This window comes from Anomaloglossus baeobatrachus, chromosome 5 (genome assembly GCF_048569485.1).
Source record: "Anomaloglossus baeobatrachus isolate aAnoBae1 chromosome 5, aAnoBae1.hap1, whole genome shotgun sequence".
Taxonomy (NCBI): Eukaryota; Metazoa; Chordata; class Amphibia; order Anura; family Aromobatidae; genus Anomaloglossus; species Anomaloglossus baeobatrachus.
This window is the reverse complement of record NC_134357.1, coordinates 111,625,250-111,646,543: the sequence shown is the minus strand read 5'-3', so window position 1 is coordinate 111,646,543 and position 21,294 is coordinate 111,625,250. Positions and strand designations below refer to the sequence as shown.

At 45.1% G+C, this 21,294-nt stretch overlaps 1 protein-coding gene across 9 annotated transcripts in view; it reads left to right on the top strand.

Annotated features, from left to right (window-relative positions):
• PLCE1 (phospholipase C epsilon 1) overlaps nucleotides 1-21,294 on the top strand; it is a 400,168-nt gene that overhangs the window by 219,522 nt on the left and 159,352 nt on the right. For all 9 annotated transcript variants that reach the window (XM_075348768.1, XM_075348766.1, XM_075348765.1 and 6 more), the window contains exon 4: nucleotides 3,146-3,462. In XM_075348768.1, coding sequence (XP_075204883.1) covers nucleotides 3,146-3,462 — 317 coding nt within the window. The remainder of the gene's footprint in view (nucleotides 1-3,145; nucleotides 3,463-21,294) is intronic.

The window sequence follows — 21,294 nt, the reverse complement described above, 5'->3', positions numbered from 1 at the left end:
AAATCTAAGTCTCCTGCCCTCTGTCATATATTCATCTTATGACCGCTTTAGCTTTTACTGACCCCGTTCCGGTCCTGCTGTGCCATCCTGTAACAGAAACTTCTGCTTGTCCAGAAGTCAAAAGTTACATCACAAACATTCAGTGCAAGTTTATGAGAGCCAGAACAAGGCTCTCTTAGGGGTACTTTGCACGTTGCGAGATCGCTAGCATCGGCTAGCGATGCCGAGCGCGATAGTACCCGCACCCGTCGCACATGCGATATGTGATGATTGCTGCTGTAGCGAACATTATCACTATGGCAGTTTTACACGCACATACCTGGTTGGCGACGTCGCTGTGACTGCCGAAATATCCCTCCTTCAAGGGGGAGGTGCGTTCGGCGTCACGGCAACGTCACCGCGACGTCACTAATCGGCTGGCCAATAGAAGCGGAGGGGCGGAGATGAGCGGGACATAACATCCCGCCCACCTTCTCCCATCCGCATTGCCGTCGGGACGCAGGTAAGGAAATGTTTGTCGCTCCTGCGGGTTTACACACAGCGATGTGTGCTGCCGCAGGAGCGACAAACAACATCGTACCTGCGGTCAACCCGACATTATGAAAATGTCCGATGCTACACAGATCACCGATTTTCAACACTTTTGCGATCGTTTATCGGCGCATCTAGGATTTACACGTTGCGATGTCGTTACCGGCACCGGATGTGCATCACTAACGACGTGACCCCGATGATATTCCGGATGCGATGTCGCAGTGTGTAAACTACCCCTTAGAGGTAGATTGAAGATTGTCCTCCGGCATGCTCCATGAAACGCTGGAGCACGCCATAGCTCAATATAGTGGTGGTGATAGAAAGTGAAGCTGCCCAAAAATGAGTATCAGACATTGGTCAGGGGACTTAATTTGAAAGCTCCACTCAAACGGTGCAATAAAAATAATCCGCTGGAGTGGTGCTTTAATTGTATAAAAACAACCTGAACTCATAACTAAAAAATTAAGCGCTAGAACCAGGCTTTTAAAGTTGTTTTTATACTTGTAACTTCATCATTATTTGTATTGATGCATTTGTTTAAGTATAACCAAGTATAATAAGTTAATATAAGAGATGGATAGGCATGCTTAGGGAATTGTTGTATTTTAAAGTGGCACTTTAAGATGAATCCTGAAGTACTAAGATCAACAAAATTTTCATTAAGTAAACAGGGAATTTCATTGGGGAAAGCTGCAGCTTTGCTCCATATTTCAATTTTTGTATTTAAAATGGTAAAATCTGTATATACAGTTAGGTCCAGAAATATTTGGACAGTGACACAATTTTCGCGAGTTGGGCTCTGCATGTCACCACATTGGATTAGAAATGAAACCTCTACAACAGAATTAAAGTGCAGATTGTAACGTTTAATTTGAAGGTTTGAACAAAAATATCTGATAGAAATTGTAGGAATTGTACACATTTCTTTACAAACACTCCACATTTTAGGAGGTCAAAAGTAATTGGACAAATAAACCAAACCCAAACAAAATATTTTTATTTTCAATATTTTGTTGCGAATCCTTTGGAGGCAATCACTGCCTTAAGTCTGGAACCCATGGACATCACCAAACGCTGGGTTTCCTCCTTCTTAATGCTTTGCCAGGCCTTTACAGCCGCAGCCTTCAGGTCTTGCTTGTTTGTAGGTCTTTCCATCTTAAGTCTGGATTTGAGCAAGTGAAATGCATGCTCAATTGGGTTAAGATCTGGTGATTGACTTGGCCATTGCAGAATGTTCCACTTTTTTGCACTCATGAACTCCTGGGTAGCTTTGGCTGTATGCTTGGGGTCATTGTCCATCTGTACTATGAAGCGCCGTCCGATCAACTTTGCGGCATTTGGCTGAATCTGGGCTGAAAGTATATCCCGGTACACTTCAGAATTCATCCGGCTACTCTTGTCTGCTGTTATGTCATCAATAAACACAAGTGACCCAGTGCCATTGAAAGCCATGCATGCCCATGCCATCACGTTGCCTCCACCATGTTTTACAGAGGATGTGGTGTGCCTTGGATCATGTGCCGTTCCCTTTCTTCTCCAAACTTTTTTCTTCCCATCATTCTGGTACAGGTTGATCTTTGTCTCATCTGTCCATAGAATACTTTTCCAGAACTGAGCTGGCTTCATGAGGTGTTTTTCAGCAAATTTAACTCTGGCCTGTCTATTTTTGGAATTGATGAATGGTTTGCATCTAGATGTGAACCCTTTGTATTTACTTTCATGGAGTCTTCTCTTTACTGTTGACTTAGAGACAGATACACCTACTTCACTGAGAGTGTTCTGGACTTCAGTTGATGTTGTGAACGGGTTCTTCTTCACCAAAGAAAGTATGCGGTGATCATCCACCACTGTTGTCATCCGTGGACGCCCAGGCCTTTTTGAGTTCCCAAGCTCACCAGTCAATTCCTTTTTTCTCAGAATGTACCCGACTGTTGATTTTGCTACTCCAAGCATGTCTGCTATCTCTCTGATGGATTTTTTCTTTTTTTTCAGCCTCAGGATGTTTTGCTTCCCCTCAATTGAGAGTTCCTTAGACTGCATGTTGTCTGGTCACAGCAACAGCTTTCAAATGCAAAACCACACACCTGTAATCAACCCCAGACCTTTTAACTACTTCATTGATTACAGGTTAACGAGGGAGACGCCTTCAGAGTTAATTGCAGCCCTTAGAGTCCCTTGTCCAATTACTTTTGGTCCCTTGAAAAAGAGGAGGCTATGCATTACAGAGCTATGATTCCTAAACCCTTTCTCCGATTTGGATGTGAAAACTCTCATATTGCAGCTGGGAGTGTGCACTTTCAGCCCATATTATATATATAATTGTATTTCTGAACATGTTTTGTAAACAGCTAAAATAACAAAACTTGTGTCACTGTCCAAATATTTCTGGACCTAACTGTATTAAGTCTACAGCAATTTGCATTGAAATGTTTGCACAGATGTAAAAAAAATGTAAACTAATTGTTTGACTAGTCACTTTATTGATGGATTATGTCTGTATATAGTCCTCTAATTAATTAAATTAATTTATACCAAAAGTACTAGCGATGCATATCAGTATTTTTTTGAATAACACAGATTCTTAACCTTACATTTTGTTGCTTTCCTGTAGAACGTCACCCGTGTTCCACAATGGCCGCCTCAAACTCCCAGACAGCTAGTGCAGTTGGCCTGAGTAAAGAGTTGGTGGATCTTCAACATCTCATTCAGTTCCCGGAGGAGATTGCAAGTATTCTCACTGATCAAGAACAGGAAATTTATCGTAAAGTGCTGCCCATCGATTATCTCTGCTTCTTGACAAAAGATCTTGGACCTACTGAATGCGTGACCAACTTTCCAGACATTAAAACATCTTTGTCAAAATCTTTGTTGGAGCTGAAGAATGGACAACATAACACTGTAGAAGGGCTTGTGGCAAGATTTAATGAGGTTAGTCTATAACTTATTTTTCATAACTTGAGCATTGTATCTGAAAACCTAATTCCTTGGATTTTCAGTGTGCCACAACTGCATTTGCCTGACTCTGAGTACCAATACTAAGCATTGCTTGACCCAGTCATACATCTAATTGTGTATGTAGTTTGCCGCAATTTTCCCAAAATAGCAGATGACACTGGAAAGAATAATCGGGCTTGATGGATTTCGTGCTGATGGGAGCTATGCCACAACTAGAGGGGTCTGGTAGAGGCCTATTTCCCGATACTCATTGGGAATGCATGCATTCTCAGACATGCCTAATGGGAATGTAGATGGGGAGGGGAGAAAGAATAGCTAACTAACGAATGAGCATTTAGGAGACTGCTATCTAAGGCACTGCCAGAAGAGGGCTACTGTGCAAAAATGCAGTTCACTAACTCATCATAACGCACAATTCTATTTGTTTTGGATGTGGAAATGCCCCCCTTACCTCTTGGGCCCCTGTGCAGCTGCACAGGTTGCGCCAGTGATTTGTTCGCTCCTGATCTAAGGTTTATGGTCGCTTTAAAGAGATTGTCCACTACCAGGACACACCCTTCTGATTCCACATGTATTCCCCAGGTAAAATAATAAAGACTATACTCACTGCCCTTCCAGCGGTGTCTAGGATGACAGTGACGGGGCTCACCTGGTGTGGTGCCATCATGCGAGCCCTGTGTTCAATCAGCGCCAGGTTTCTTCTCCCCACCTTTGGACTACACGAACAATCAACAGGAAGTGAGCACTGCGGCTGCTGTCACTTTTTGTTGATTAACTTGTTTGGTCCAGAGGCGCTGAGACAGAAGCCGCCGCTGATTGGATGTGGGGCTTGTGTGACGTCACGTGAGCACCAGCACCGCTATCCTGGACACCTCTGGAAGGGCGCTGGTACAGGATGTGAGTATAGACTTTATTATTTTACCTGGTGGAAACATGTGGAATCAGAAGAGGTTGCCCTAGTAGTGAACAACCCCTTTAAGAATTTGTATACTCAAAGTGCTTTGACAGATCTGTTACTTGTTAAACTTAGAGTTAAAATAATACTTACCTTCACCTGCACCCCCAATGTCCACATAAGGTACTATTAGTGTTTCATGGTGCCACATATAAAAATTTTTTTTTCTATTTATGAGGATGTTTTCCAATATAGATGTGAGCATAAAAGAAAAAGCTTGTAAAAACTGAGTAACTTAAATGTAAAAACGCTGCACATGAATTTACTATTGGGCATAGTATAACTTGACTTCAGTACACAGGACATAAAAAGTAATGTATGTGCAAAGCTACTCAACACTGAATATACGTTAGAGTGGGATGTAAGTAGTTAAATATGGCTTGTAAGTAAAATTCTCTTCTTGTCTGTTTGGTACTGTCATTTTCACCTGATGTCTTGGTCTATTGACGATTCCTCTTTTTCTCCTGATTACTGACAGTTTTCTGCTCTGTAGGAGATTTCATTGTTGGCGTCAATGCTCTTACGTGCAAAGGCAGCAGCAGGTGATAGTTGCCAGTTTTCGGGGGCAGACGTTGTATTTGTTTTTGTGTGTGGTCTTCAACAAACGCCCTCCAGTCTTAACTGTGCATAATTAGATTGGCTACATTTTAGTTATTGTGAATGTAAGTAGAACCCAGACGTTTGCCACCTGTGAAAATGGGCAAGAAAGCCTAAACTGATGACTTCATGTTCATGATATACTATAACACATCTGCCCTTTTGAGCTTAAAATACGTTCCATAATATGTGAGATTTTGGGGGGCACAAAATTGATTATTACTTTAGCCATCTGCACTCACAAATACATATTTCTATAATTTATTGTTTTTGGCCTTGCCTTTTATTTTGCTATTTTGCGGAGCAGACACAGATATTGTTAAGCTACTGTGAAAATAGGGTTAAAGCCTCTTGGCCTTCTTCAAACTATTTATGTCGCTTGCTATTCTAGATAAGATTTATACTTAAAGGGGCTGTCCTGGGATTAGTCAGCTGATGACCCATCCATAGCATGAGTCATCACTATGAGATTAGTTGGGGTCAAACACCAAGAACCCCCACCAATCAGCTGAAATCTGTTCTATCAGTTGCTGGATTTTAGCAATGTATGGCGCACAACACAACAGCCTCATACATTGTTTATTGGCTGTTGCTGAATACTTCACATTATCTCCTATTCACAAGATAAAGGCAGCATAGAATTTCTATTAAAGATTAAAATAAGAGTTTTGTGTATGTCTTGTTTCTGCTATGTTCATTAGTTTTTCCCCTCTAACATGCTTGTTATGGTCCGCAGGGGAACAGATGACTCCCCAGGTAGGCTCCTGGGCAGGGTTGTACCCCCCCCCTCCCCACACCACTATATGAACATGCACTTGATTCACTATATTATTCATGTAACAACTGCTCACTATACTATTTGAATGAGGGTATAATATTTGCATCTAAGTGAACAGTGGGACCCAACAGTCAATGTTAATAGTGGCCCCTTGGCATCCCAGTCGAACACTGCCCTTTCATTTGTGTCCCCTATTGTAGCTATAGATAAGAACGGGTTTTGAGTGCCGTGCTATCACCAAAAAGCGATGTTGATTAAATATTCTCTTTATTCATGTGAGGTCAAGTCAACACGTTTCCGAGGTCGCAGTCTCCTTCATCAGAACAACAGAGAAAATCAACAATTGATTGTTGATATTCTCTGTTGTCCTGATGAAGGAGGCTGCGAAGGAGGCTGATGAAGGAGGAAACGCGTTGACTTGACCTGCACATGAATAAAGAGAATATTTAATCAACATCTCTTCTTGGTGATAGCGCGGCACTCAAAACCCGTTCATATCTACAGTATATCTACAATTGCATTCCCCCGAGGCTGCTGCTATCACAATCCATGCTGTTACAGGTGGTGTGACTGTCACAACTCCGTCAGGTGAGTGTATTCAATTACATTTACTTGACATTTTATATCGGATAAGACCTTATTGCGCTATATCTCTCCACAGATTTTTTTTTTCCTGCATTCATATGTGTCTCCTAAGTAGTCTTCATTTGCCATGATGCCTCTGGCTTTGCAGAGGGGACAGAGTGTCATTACAGTGCACAGTGCCATGAGACCTTCATAGGTAGGAACCAAGTAATAGATCAGTGACATAGAACTGCTGTCCTCTCACTCGCGCTGTACACTATATGGAGTAGAGTGTTTCTCCTGCCTCCTGCTCGTGACAAGTTTCCCTCACTCAGACTTACAAGCAGGTGGCAGGGAAGGAGGCTGGAGTTGCTTCTCAAAGAAGTACAGTAGTGATTTTGCACACAGAAGTTTTCAAATTAATAATTTTATGGACTTGCCTACTATAGTACTGCTCTTATATAAATTCAATATGGTATGGGGGATATCCAGAAAAATAAGGAGTCAGGCACTTGATGAAGAGAGAAGGTCATTCTGTAGTTCACAGGGGTTAAGCGATCAACTTTCTGTCTACACACAAGAGCATGTAACGGACTGGTGGGCAGTTTGGAGATTCCATAACCAATGTACCCATAATGAAATGTTAATCTTTATGGGTGTAGCTGAGCTGTAATCAAATAAATCACACAGCTAGAATATTGTTATTGGTTTAGCATTATAGGTGCAACACAATTGCTGTAAAGTACAGGAGGACAGTGGCTACACTACCCCATAGTCCAAAAACATTAACAGATACCCTGTATATATCATCTGTTGGGGCTATTATTGTTATTCCTTTGTATTGGAATATATCTGCATTGCACTCTTCAATCAGTTAAAAGTATATGGATTCTCAAGTATTCTACCAGCCTTCCTTTATGAGGCTGAGAGATCCTACTGAGATAAATGACCCTAATTCAAAAATCATTCATTCTGTGGCTGAAAAATCAATATAGAAAAAAGTGCTTAAAAATATTGTTTAAAGCAAGTCACTGAAGAGGTCATAAAATTCAAAAGATATTACAGAAAAATGGCAGCCGTATTTATCAACACCAGGTCACAAAATTGGAAAATTAAAGCACTTTGTATACTATTGTGATGTTTTCTTATTGAAATGTATAGGAACTTTATTCAAAGAATATTTCAAGTGTTTTTTTTCCAGGTGGATTTTAAAGTAGAATCTGCTCCAAAATCCACATTAAGAAAACATAACCTAATACAAAATCTCCCCTATAGAGGATGCTGCTAAAGAAATGCTAAACCTAGAACACCTTTTTGTTATGTGGTGTGTGAAGCAGATCCCACAACAATCGACTAAACTTATTTTTTACATTCAGTACTTGTCTATTTTTTTTTTTAAACTCTTTTCATCATTGTTTTTAATATTTTTTTTTTTATTGTTTCAGAATATTTTCTGATGTAAAGTGATGGCAAAAAAGGGAGGAAAGGGGGAAGAAAAGGGGGAAAGGAGAACAACAATCATAGTTAAAAAAAAACAAACAAAAAACTCAAAACATGAAAGGACAAGTAAGCTTAGACATACAGTATATGTCAATCAAATAATATAATTCAAAAGCAGTAAGATGTTCCAAAGATCATACAGTTAACTGACACAAAAGAGGTGGTCATACTCTGGTCATTCTGTTGGACACTTATCCGGGAAGAGCCAAGAACTTAGGATGAAATTCTTTATTCCAAAGGAACCATTTAGTATTATATTTCTGAAGGAAATTTTTCCTTATATCATGTGAGAATTCAATTGTATTGTGGTTTTAAACTATCTCAATAACATCCACAAGAGATGGGATAATGGAGGATTTCCAATTAGATGCTATCAAAGCTTTTGTAAGTAAGAAAATCTGAATAATAATGGATCTAGATCTTGGTGACAAGTCTTCAATTTCGAGGGAAAAGAGTGATAGATGAGATAGAAACGGAATTTCATGATTATTCTCTCTAGTAAAATAAAGAAATCTTCACATAGCTTTTTAATTAAAGGACAATTCCAGAAGATATGGTATAAATTTGCTGTAGAGCTGCAACCTCTCCAATGTAATCTGGGAGTGGTATAATACCATCTGAATAATAGCTTATAAAATAATTCATTTATGGGGGGGCGTGGCCGGAGCTTCATGGAGTAGGACGCCTGAGGGTTGAGCTCCTCTGCCCGGGAGAAAAATAAGCACTTTTATATTAGCTCGAGGTGCCCAGGATGGGGAAGAGGAAGCCCCTTAAGACCACCAGGGACCCGGGAACCCCAGCACCGCTTACCATGGACTCCTTCCTGACGAGAGAGGTGTCCGGGGAACAAGACCAGGAGGACGCCCAGGCAGCCGGAGCAATGTGTCACCGGCCTTCACAGACGGCGGCAGTGCAAGGAGGTATGGAAGGCAGAGGACATGGAGCGCCAGTCCACGTCGCAGACGGGAGGAGAGGTGAGGGGCCAGAAGAGACCGGCGGCGCAGATGGAGGAAGAGCCGGAGATCTCGCAGGCGCCGGCGGGAGGGGAGCTAGCCTCGTGGTCAAGATGGCGGCGGAGGAGAAGACGCGAGGCGACCTACCTTCTCGCGGGCGGGAGTGAGACTGCAGCGAGCCGGCCGGGAGTGTGAGCCCAGGGACTGCAGGTTCAGACACGAGGTACATGTTCTCCCTGGACGCGAGCTCCGGCAGTCACATAGAGATAGTGGAGATGCCGGCCCTCCCCCCTCTGGAGATCCTAGAGAGCGGCGGCGGTTGGAGCCCATCGGCCCCTATGGAACATTCACAGGGGGAGTCTGGTGCCATGACCCGGCGCGGCGGGAGTGGAGAATGGGGGAGCTCAGATAGTGGGATGTTGGATGGCGGAGGGGGGGACTGGGGAGAGGCACAGGAGGGGGCTCGAGTGGCCAGAAATGAGGCCCTACAGCCTGCTATAATCTCCCAGCCTGTGTGGGAAGACCCTGAGTCTCCTAGGAGTGCCCCCCTGACCTCCCCACTGGGACCACCAATATTGCAGAATGAATCTCTCCCCCCAGACCCCAAAGAAACCAGAACCTGTCTGGAGATACAGGGTCAGGGAGCCCAGCTCCAGTAGCATAGCTTGCACAGCTTAAAGAGACCTCCGGGACCCCACTGAACTCGCCTGCTAGAGAGGCTCCCAGGAAGAGAGCTCCCGAAACCCCGATAGCTGCACCCACACAGCCTCCATGTCCTCCAGCAGATTGGTGGGAATTTGTGCGTCAGCTTCCTACAAAAAAGGACTTCCAAGCACTTATTTCTGAAGTAAAAGACACCTGCAGGTCTGAAATAGCGGCAGTCCGCCAGGATGTAGTCTCTATCTCCAAAAGAATAAATCAGCTGGAGACCGACCATAATGATGATAGAACAACCATTCGCCACCTCCAGTCCCATACCTCCTCCCAAGCCGACGTCATAAGAGAGCTACAACGTCATATTGAAGATCTTGACAACAGAGGCAGACGCCACAATATAAGGGTCAGAGGTGTCCCTGAGGCCCAAATAAAGGAGGACGTTACAAAAATCCTGCAGACCATATTTAACTCACTCCTCCAGCGTCCTCCTGATAGCCCAATTCCTATGGACAGAGCGCACAGGGCCTTGCGCCCCAAAAATTTAACAGGGAACCCGAGAGACATTATCTGTCATATCGTGGACTTCCAACTTAAGGAGGAAATAATGTTCAGAGCATGACCGCCGAAACAAGTGATGTACCGAGATACTAAGGTTCAACTGTTTCAGGATCTCTCATGGTTGACACTACAGCAACGGAGGGCCCTCCGACCATTACTGTCATCCCTAAAGGCTAATAATATCCTCTATAGATGGGGGTTTCCGTTCAGCCTTTCTGCACGGCGGGGGGAAACGTCGGCCAGTCTTCGGACCCCTGCGGACTTGGAGTCTTTTTGCCGGGCATTTGACCTTCCTATTACGGATCTGCCAGACTGGACTTTGCCCCAACAGATACCGCAACTTCCTCAGACCTGGCAACCAGCCACAACAGCACGAAAACAGCGACCTAGAGGCCCAGGATCGGAAAGACCTACCTGATTGCTTTTTCCTGAGATTTTAAAGTCATTTTTGATCTCATATGGGAATCCCAAGGGGTCAACTGGTCTGCCTATACTGCTTCCCTTTTTCCTGGGACTTTCTCCTTCTAAAAAAATCCCGGGGGGGGAGGTTTGGACCCCTAGTCCGGTTTGTGAGGTTCCGTCACTCACCCTTCTGCAGAGTCGTACCAATTGATTCGCACTTTGGTTTATAGTGCAGGTTATATTTAGTTAGATACCTTTAACTTTGTATAAAAAAGTCGACTCTGCTGGTGGGGTAGTGGACGGTCGGGGTTAGGTCCATACCCCTATTGCATAATTGAATAGTTTCTATTTTGTAGTAGAACATAGGTATGTTTTGGTTTATTTTTTATTGTTCTGGTTGTACACACAGATTTGCAACTTACTATAGTAGAAGCGCTCTGTCTCAGAAGGGCCCAAGGAGTATGTCTACCTTACATATTAAGCGACAGTTTCAAACATTAGTCCTTACATTAGCTTATAGCACTGGGATGGCTACGTTGATGAGCCTTAACGTGAAGGGGTATTCTGATATTAAAAGGAGGCTGGTTCTTCAGGAGATGAGAAAATCAAGGGCGGATGTGGTGTTTCTGCAAGAGACACACTTCACGGAAAAAAGCTCTTTTAACTTTGCCCGCCATTGGTTTCCTCAATCCTTTTCGGCCACAAACACAAAAAAGAAAGCTGGGGTGGCTATATTAATTTCTCGCACTTGCCCACTTCAAGTGAGTAAGTGGGAGGCTGATCCCTCAGGTCGTTACCTGATCATCCAGGGCACGCTGAATGGGATGAAATTAATCCTTTGTAACCTGTAACCGCAAACTCTAATCAGAATAGATTTGTTTCCTCGGTCCTTTCACGCCTCCTGTCAGACCGGGGGGTCATGCACATTATAGGGGGGACTTTAATATGGTGTTTTCACATAGAGCTGACAAAATGCTAGCAACCTCACACTCCACAAGCCCAGGTAAATCTTCTCCTCTGTCTACGGGATTTCGCAAACTGATCCATAAACACCAACTATTTGATTTGTGGAGAATTGATAACCCGACAGCGAGACAATACACCTTCTTCTCACACCCTCATAATTCCCATAGCCAAATCAATTATTTCTTTGGTAATGTTCTCACTCTTAGAACACTCCGACAAGCACAAATAGGCAGTATCACATGGTCAGATCATGCCCCTTTACTACTACACCTTAATTTAACAAATGTTACCGAAAAAAGAACCCACTGGAGACTAAATGAATCCCTACTCGCTAACCCTACTTCTCAAGAATCTATCCGTAAGGCTATACAGAATTACTTTGAGGAGAATTCTCAGACCCTTCCATCTTTCCCAGTGATATGGGAAGCCCACAAGGCGGTTATTAGAGGGGAGTGCATAGCCATTTCTTCCAAGCTCAAAAAGGACTCACAGCAACTTTACCATCAATGTGAAATAGACCTCCGAGCAGCGGAGGAACGCCTTCGCACCCACCCCTCTAGGACTCGCCTGAAAGAGCTAATAGACCTTAGAACTAAATTAAAAGAGATATCACACGGGAAAATAGAAAAGCTACTGCGTTACTCACGCCAGAAGTACTATGAGTATGGCAATAAACCACATACGATGCTGCCCAGAAGGCTCCGGGACCAAACGATAACTTCCGCCCCCTGCGCCATAAAGGATACTTTGGGCACCCCTCATTATGATCCCACGAAAATCGCACAACTCTTCCACGCATACTACACATCCTTGTACTCTATCCCTCCGCCATTATCAATGTCCCACCCAGATAGAACAACAATATTGAATGATTATTTGACAGACTGTCACCTTCCAAAACTGTCCCGGGAGGCTCTGGAGGATCTTAACCGAGAAATAGTCCCAGATGAGATCCACCAGACCATTAAAGACCTCCCAAACCACAAAGCTCCGGCCCCGGATGGGTTTACTTACCTATATTATAAAACCTTCCTGGAAGAACTGTCACCTCATTTGATCCATCTTTTCAATCTTTTTATGAAGGGTGAGGACATCCCAAATACTTTTCTACACTCTTACATAACTGTCATCCCTAAAGCGGGCAGGGACCCCATGGAATGTGCGAGTTATCGCCCTATTAGCCTCTTAAATTCTGATCTCAAAATATTCACCAAATTGTTGGCGGACCGCCTAAATAATTGGCTTCCACAGCTGGTCCATAAAGACCAAGTAGGCTTCGTTCGCTATCGACAGGCAGGGGACAACACCCGAAGGATCTTAGATCTGGTAGGGGTGGTGAATAGGGAAGGAGTGGAAGCACTTCTTCTGGGACTAGACGCGGAGAAGGCCTTCGATAGGCTGGATTGGTCCTTCATGTTTTCTGTGTTGGGCCACTTCGGCCTGTCGGGGCCATTTATCTCAGCCCTGAGGGGCTTGTATTCTCTCCCTGCGGCGACAATTCGCCTCCCTCATGCACACTCAAATCCCCTGCCCATCCGAAATGGAACTAGGCAGGGCTGTCCTCTGTCCCCTTTGCTATATGTCCTAAGCATTGAACCCCTGGCAGCACATATCCGACTTAATCCGGACATTATGGGGGTCAAGGTGCGGGATAAATCCTTTAAAGTAGCCCTATTTGCAGACGACGTCCTGTTGTCCCTGACTAATCCCGTCATTTCCCTACCAAACTTACACGCAGTACTAACTCAATATGCTAGACTCTCAGGTTATAAACTTAACTCCGACAAAACAGAGGCCTTGCCGCTCAACATCCCAGAAACTAAATTACAGACCCTCAAACAAAATTTTAAGTACTCCTGGCGTTCAGACTCCCTACGTTATTTAGGAGTCAAAATAACCCCCAGTTATAAAACATTATACCAAGTCAATTTCCCGCCCCTGATACGCGAAGTGGAAAATAGTTTGAAAAAATGGTCATCATTACAGATCTCTTTTTTGGGTAAAATCGCTACAATTAAAATGTCAGTTATCCCTAAATTTCTGTATCTGTTTGAAACACTCCCGGTGCGGGTTCCCCTGGGGGTATTGAAAAAAGTCCAATCAAAACTCTTGCAATTCATATGGCATTCAGGAAGGCACCGCATCCCGGACTCAGTGTTATATGCACCACGTACGAAGGGGGGCTTGTCGTGTCCGAATCTCAAGCTTTATTATTATGCCGCACACCTGCGCAGTCTGGCGTCATGGACGACTTTGCCGGCTTTTAACAAGTGGACGGAGATAGAGAAGCTTTGGATGGCACCTTTCCACCCTAGCTCACTGATTTGGGGGTTCCCTGGTGAAACCCCTCCAGAGACCTCCTAGGCCCGATGGCGTTTACAAGAGAGGTGTGGCGACAGTGTAGAATGAAGTTCCAGCTGGCCTCACAGTCTTCCTTGTTGACCCCTTTCTTGTTCACACCACACTTGACAAAGGGCATGAATCCGGGGGTGACGAGGCAGTGGGTGAAGGCGGGCCTCTACTGTTTTCGGGATGTGGTCAACCCGGTTACGCTGAAATTGAAGCCATTTTTGGATTTACTATATCAATACAACCTACCCCTCCATCTATATTCCTCATATCAGCAGGTATCACATTTTTTCACAGACATAATGGGACAGGCGGGGGTACGGCGTCCCACAGCATTCGAAACCCTTTGTTCTGGCAGGACCTCGACTAGGGGACTAATATCGGCCATTTATAACATTCTGATAATCGGGGACTCACCGGAGGCGCTGAGGCATTCATACATGAAGAGGTGGGAGGGATGGGTTGGACGCCCGCTTTCAGATGCACTTTGGTCAGTAATATGGGCTAGGACATTTAGGTCCTCAATTAGCACTCTTTATAAGGAAAATCAAGTAAAGATTCTCATGACATGGTACCACACACCAGAACTCCTTCACAAATTTAACCGTACATATCCAGACGTGTGTTGGAGATGTGGCCTTGGGGGAGCATCCCAATACCATATATTCTGGACATGCCCGATCATCGATGGCTTCTGGGAGGAGGTGGAGTCCCTGATTGGCAGATTGGTGGGAGATGGTGTGACCAGAGATCCGGTAGTGTATTTGCTGAATGCCCTCCCACCGTATCTAAGCAAACCTGAACTAAAGCTTTTACTCCATGTCCTTACTGCGGCCAAGTGTCTAATTTCACTGTTCTGGAGAAGGGTAGCCCCGCCCTCAGTCTCAGATCTATATGCCAGAATAAAAGATGTCAGGAGTATGGAAAAGCTCACAGCCCAGCTCCATAATACAATAGATAAGTTCATAGTGACATGGTCTCTTTGGGATGCCCTTGTAGACACCTGTCAGGTGTAGGGTCGGATATAGGATTGGAGTGACTGATATTCGAGATTTAGACTGGTTTCGGGGACACTTCCCACCTTCTATTTGACAATAAGAGTGTTAATGATATAGTCCATTTGTAAGCATACTGGTGAAATGGTACAGCTATTCATGTAACTGCATGTCTGTGTGTTATTCTTGTCTCTTTTGATGTACAACATGTTAAAAAAAACAATCTTTTTTCAAAAATAAAAAGTTGAATAAAAAAAAAAAATAATTAATTTATAGAGACGTTTATAGTGGTAGAATAAGTAAATTTAAAGGGAACCTGTCAAGCCATTTTTTTTATATCAAACTGCCCCCAATGTCTTGTTAGTTATACCTTCTGTTATAGTCATAGGGGTGGTGCTTGTCTTCAGTCACAGTCAGTCAGGCTCAGTCTTTAATTATGCATTGTGATTGATTGCTGTGACTGGCACGACGTCACGGCAATCTCCTAATGAATGAATCCACACTTGGGCATTGCCCCTCAGCTGCCCGGGCATGGGCTCTGTGCATCCCTCCTCTTCTCAGAGCAGCGCGGTGTGAACAGAGACACGCTTAACATTCACATTCCCAGAGCATGCACACATATAAAATGAATCTGGGGAAGTATAACCAGATTCAGTGTGCATGCTCCGGGCATTATCATATCTCCTTGGGAAGCGTGTACGCTAAGCGCGTCTCTGTTCCCACCGCTCTGGTCTGAGAAGAAGAGGGATGCGCAGAGCCCATGCCCAGGCAACTGAGGGGCAGTACACACGCGTAGAATTCGATAGGAGATTGCTACAACATCGGGCTAGTCATGGCAATAAATCATAATTCATGGAGTGTGCATAATTTGTAGACATAGCCTGACTGACTGTGACTGAACTGAAGGAAAGCGCCACCCCTATGACTGAAACAGAAGATATCTAATGCATTCACCTGATCATAAAAAGTGTTTGTTTTTTAAGATAAATTTGGGGAACTTTTGTTTGACAAAACCATGTTTGTGATGCACATTACATCACTAACAAGATATTGGGGGCATTTTAATATTAAAAAAGGACGTGACTGGTTCCATTTTAAGGCCTTTTGCCAATTTTCTGGAGGAAATAGTTTATCCAGGTCAATTTCCTACTTTAGGGCATTTGGAGGTTTAGGAATAATTGGATCTAAATTTTTATACAGTAAATTTCTAAGGTTTTCTAAGGATTTTTTACGGGTAGAACTAGTTATGGAAAATTTAAGATTGTTTCTTAGATATTTCCTAACTTCTAAAAAAAAACCTATAAAATTCTTCATCAGGCATATTGAAGTTTATCTTTAAAACTTGGAAGTTAATTAAGGAATTTGAGTTGTTCTCTTTTAATAACATTGAAAAATGTAGAATACCTAGTTTTTCCATTCTTTGTAGGGGAAGTCAGGTAAGGCAGTCTTGATACTACTTGTCTATTTTTAATATATAGCAGCCAGAATTCTGGGGGCTTAAAATAACTGTACTGCATTATCCCTTAATGCAATCAGTCTTATGTCAGGGTGCTATCTGGGAGTAGTGTTTGCACTATGCGAGGTATTTCCTCAGATCATGATATTTTTTAAATTTTCCTTCTCCATATGTAAATCATTGAGGTGAAGGCCTGCAATGTGCATTTTTCTTATATCTAAAGACTTAAGCACATATCAGTGTGCACTTCCTCCTAAAATGAGTGGTGTTCCTAAATGTCCTTGTGTATAAACTTGCTTGAGAATTCTTAAACATAGAGTCATGCTTTCATTGGCCTCAGCTAGTGAGTGCTTGATGATTTTCTGGCTATTCTAAGAAAAAAAAGTCTGAACTGTATTTACATTTACAAGGAGCCAGGGTGAATTTTGGGATGACAGAACTTAGAATAGAGCTGGAGCTATTTGACATAGTTCATGTTCTGTTTCTAACTAATAAGAACAAAACAAGAGAAAGTCTGAGCATATTATATGTGCTTGTGGCGTCCATGCTAAGCCATGTTCACACGTTAAGTATTTGGTGGGTTTTTATCTCAGTATTTGTAAGCCAAAGTTTCTTAAGTCCATTATGGATTTAAATATTTGTAAGTCCATTATAGGTCATTGCCTATACAGAGTTAGTCACAGCCAGTTTCGGTATATGATTCAACTTTAGTTAAGCTAGCTATAGCGAACCTTAACGATAATCCACTAGGAATTGACTATATTAATTCACATCACCGAGTGCCACACAGCTAAACAGGAAACACTGGCCCAGCTCACTCTGACTTCTCTCTTCGGTACTTGACTATCTAGTCTTAAACTGGGTATTTTGACCAGCAACTTCTGGTCTTCTCAGCTTGACCACGTAGTCTGGGCGCCGGATGTTCACCGGCGTTTGGTCTTCTGGTCTTGAGCATCTTGTCTAGGCTTCGGATCTTGACCGGCGATGTCTGGTCTTCTTGGCTTAATGATGTAGTCTGGGCAGATCTTGACCGGCAATATCTGGTATTCTCAGCTTGATCACATGTCTGAGCTCAGGAGATGCTTCATGTGGGTGATAAAATGTGGTCCTTTTTAGGGTATCAGTAGGCCCACTTGCTTCCTCAGCAGGGTGATGAACGCCAGACACTGCTACTCACACGTCTGCTTCCTTGTTCAGTTTGGTGTCAACTTCACCCCTTCTCTGATGTAACGAGCCTTTACAATTGTTTGCTGCGCCAAAAGTGCCAGCTGACCCGGCATCTCTCTGAATTTGTTACACTGAGGAAACAGTTGTGGTGCTCATCAGTTTCAGATGGTTACTTCGACAAGCAAATGGCTATGTTCTCCCATGGAAACTGTTATATTCAACTAAGTGTGTCTTCTGATGTTCCGAATTCATTACACACATGGCCCTAAATGTTGAGAGCACACGGACAGCATATAGACCATGTAATTCAATAGGGCTGTTCAAATTAGTTTTTTGTGAACCCACTCTAAAGCTCCTACTAGTGCAGGGGTGGGCATTTAATTTTTCAGAGGGGCCACATGAGACAGTAAGTGCTGTGGAGGCCAAACCAATAGGCTGAAATTAATTCTGTTCAGTATTAATATTAACATATAAATTCTAATTATTATTTTATCATATTAATTGTATCATTTAATATTGAGCAGAATAAAGTATGCTCACATATACCGTCTGAGCTCACACACTGCACCCTACATACAGTATGGGCTTCCACATAACTCTATATGCAGTATGAAACCCTTGCATAACTCCCTGTATACCGTATGAGTCCACAAACAGACCCCTATATCCAGTATGAGCCACCACATAGCCCCTTATATACAGTATGAGCCCCCACATAGCCCGTCCATATACAGTGTGAGCCCACATATGGCCCTTCTATATACAGTGAGCCCCTACATAGCCCCTCTATATACAGTATGAGCCCTTTCACAGCCTCCTAAATACAGTATGAGCCCTCACATCTTCCTAAATACAGCATGAGCCCTCCACAAAGCCAATAAAATACAGTATGAGCCCTCACATAGTCTTCTATATACATTATGAGCCCTACATGGCCTCCAATATACATTATGAGCTCCACATAGTCTCCTATACATGAGCCCTATATACCCTCCTTTGTACTTTGAGCCCCACATAGTCTCCTGTGTACTTTGAGCCCCACATAGCTTCCTATATACATTCATCCCACATAGCCTCCTCTATACATCAGCCAACATAACATTCTATACACATGCGACCTACCTTGCCTCTCATGTACTTTGAGCTCTACATAGCCTCCTCTATACATGAGCCCCACATAGCGTCCTATATACTTGAGCTCCACATAGCCTCTGTCAGGGCCGGGCGGTCGGGCAGACCCAGGAGGTGGATCCACTGGGCCGAACTCTAAGATGGTGGTAGGGAGTCCGGTAGCTGAAGCACTGATGGGCAGCAGAACAGTCCGTGCAAGTTAAGGTAGCGGAGGAGTCCCTGGGACCACGGAGTCACAGATGGCAGTCCGGGTGACATAGCTCAGGTTCGGAAGCCAAGATGATGTCAGGCGGGGTCCGGAACCTTTGGAGCGAGATGACGGGTCACCGCAGGGATCCGAGATGGTACGGACTGTCAGATGGCAGACGGACAGCGTGTGGGGCTCGGGATTCAGCAGGACTGGATGGCGAGGCGGGATCAGCTCTAGAAGAGAGATACGTAAGTATGGCAGGAAAACACAAGGAGACCTGACTCCTAGCTCAGAAAACACGAAGATCAGGCCCCGCCCCCTTGGACAAGAACCCCCTTTATACCCCGTACCTGTCTAACCTCATTTCCTGTTAATGGGCGCTGGCCCTTTAAGAAAGGGTCAGTGACCGCGCGCGCGCCCTAATGCGCATGCGCGCGGCCCGGGTGCCAGAAGCCAGGGAAGGAGGCTGAGAGGAGGACGCAGGGGAGCCGGCCAGGGCCTGGGAGGCCGTCGGGCGCCGGGATCGGCGGCCAGGGAGCCTAGGAAGGACGGGCACAAGAGACTGGGACGCGGGGAGCGTGGCAGGTGAGCCGGGGAGCGGGACAGGAGACCCGGGAAGGGGAGCCGAGGACCCGGGGAGCGTGACAGTACCCCCCTCCCCACGCCCCCCTCCCCGCAACCGGGACATGAAGGCACGGATCAGAGGAGAGCCCACGTTCTCCCTGGGTTCCCAGGATCTATCCTCAGGACCATACCCCTCCCAGTCCACCAGGAAGAACTGCCGGCCACGAACAGTCTTCATGGCCACGATATCCCTTACCGCATAGATGTCGTCCTCAGCAATAGGAGGAGGAGCCGGACTGGCAGCAGCGGAGAAGGGACCAAGGAACACCGGCTTGAGTAGAGAGACGTGGAAGGAGTTGGGTATTTTCATCGTGGTCGGAAGCCTCAGTTTGTAGGAGACCTCATTGATCTTGCTGAGGACCTTAAACGGCCCGATGTAGCGAGGACCCAGCTTGTAGGAAGGTATCTTCAGTCGGATGTACTGGGAAGCAAGCCAGACCAGGTCACCAGGAGAGAAACACGGAGGGTCTAGACGCCTTTTGTCAGCGTGTTTCTTCATCCGCTGGGAAGCGCGCCCAAGGGACGCCTTGACAGAGTCCCAAATGGTAGCGAAGTCACGGGCTACAGTATCAGCAGCAGGGACATCCGAAGAAGGGGATATAGGCAACGGGACGGAAGGCTGCAGTCCGTAAACGACATGGAAGGGAGATTTGGAGGACGACTCACTGACGTGGTGGTTATGGGAGAATTCAGCCCAAGGCAGAAGCGTGGACCAGTCGTCGTGATGGGCGTTGACATAGTGACGTAAGAAGGAGGTCAAGATTTGATTGACCCTTTCCACTTGGCCATTAGACTGAGGATGGTAAGCGGAAGAAAAGTCCAGAGTCACTCCCAGATGTTTGCAGAGAGCCCTCCAGAAGCGGGAGGTGAACTGAGTTCCTCTGTCGGACACGATGTGGGAAGGAAAGCCATGCAAGCGGAAGATATGTTGTATATAGGCTTCCGCGAGTTCCTGAGCAGAGGGCAGTCCGGGCATAGGGACGAAGTGAGCCATTTTGGAGAACCGATCCACCACGACCCATATGACTGTGTGTCCGGATGATACTGGCAAGTCCGTAATAAAGTCCATCGCTATGTGTTGCCATGGAACTGAGGGTATCGGCAGAGGCAGAAGACGGCCATAGGGCAGGTGTTTGGGCGTCTTGTTCCTAGCACAAGAGGGGCAGGCAGAGACAAAGGCGGCAACGTCCGTGCGAAGGGATGGCCACCAGTAATGGCGTACAATCGCACCCCATGTTCTCTTCTGGCCTGCATGGCCGGCTGTTTTCGAGGCATGACCCCAGTGTAACACTTTTTGCCTGTCGGTCTCAGAGACATAGGTCTTCCCGGGTGGTATCTGGGCCAGAGTGACAGGAGCCACCGGAACAATCTTGCTAGGAGAGATGATAGGTTGAGTAGTCTCTTCCTCCTGCTCCAGAGGCATGAGAGACCTAGACAAGGCATCAGCGCGTATATTCTTGTCTGCGGGTCGGAAGTGAAGCTGGAAGTCAAACCTGGCAAAGAATAAGGACCACCTGGCTTGTCGTGGGTTCAGTCTCTGAGCGGACCGCAGGTATTCCAGGTTCTTGTGGTCCGTGTAGATAATCACAGGGTACACTGCTCCTTCCAGGAGGTAGCGCCACTCCTCCAGAGCCAGTTTGACCGCCAATAGTTCTCGGTCACCGATGGTGTAATTACGTTCAGGTGCTGAGAAGCTTTTAGAGAAGAAACCGCAAGTCACCATCTTCCCGGAGGAGGATTTTTGCATGAGCACTGCTCCGGCTCCTGAGGAGGAGGCATCCACCTCTAAGGTGAACTGGCGGTTTAACTCCGGTCGGTGGAGTACAGGAGAGGAGGCGAATGCTCGCTTCAGGGAGCAAAACGCGGCGTCGGCCGCAGGTGACCAGTCCTTTGGATTAGCCTCCTTTTTGGTCAGAGCGGAGAGAGGAGCAGTCAGGGCGGAGAAGTGAGGGATAAACTGGCG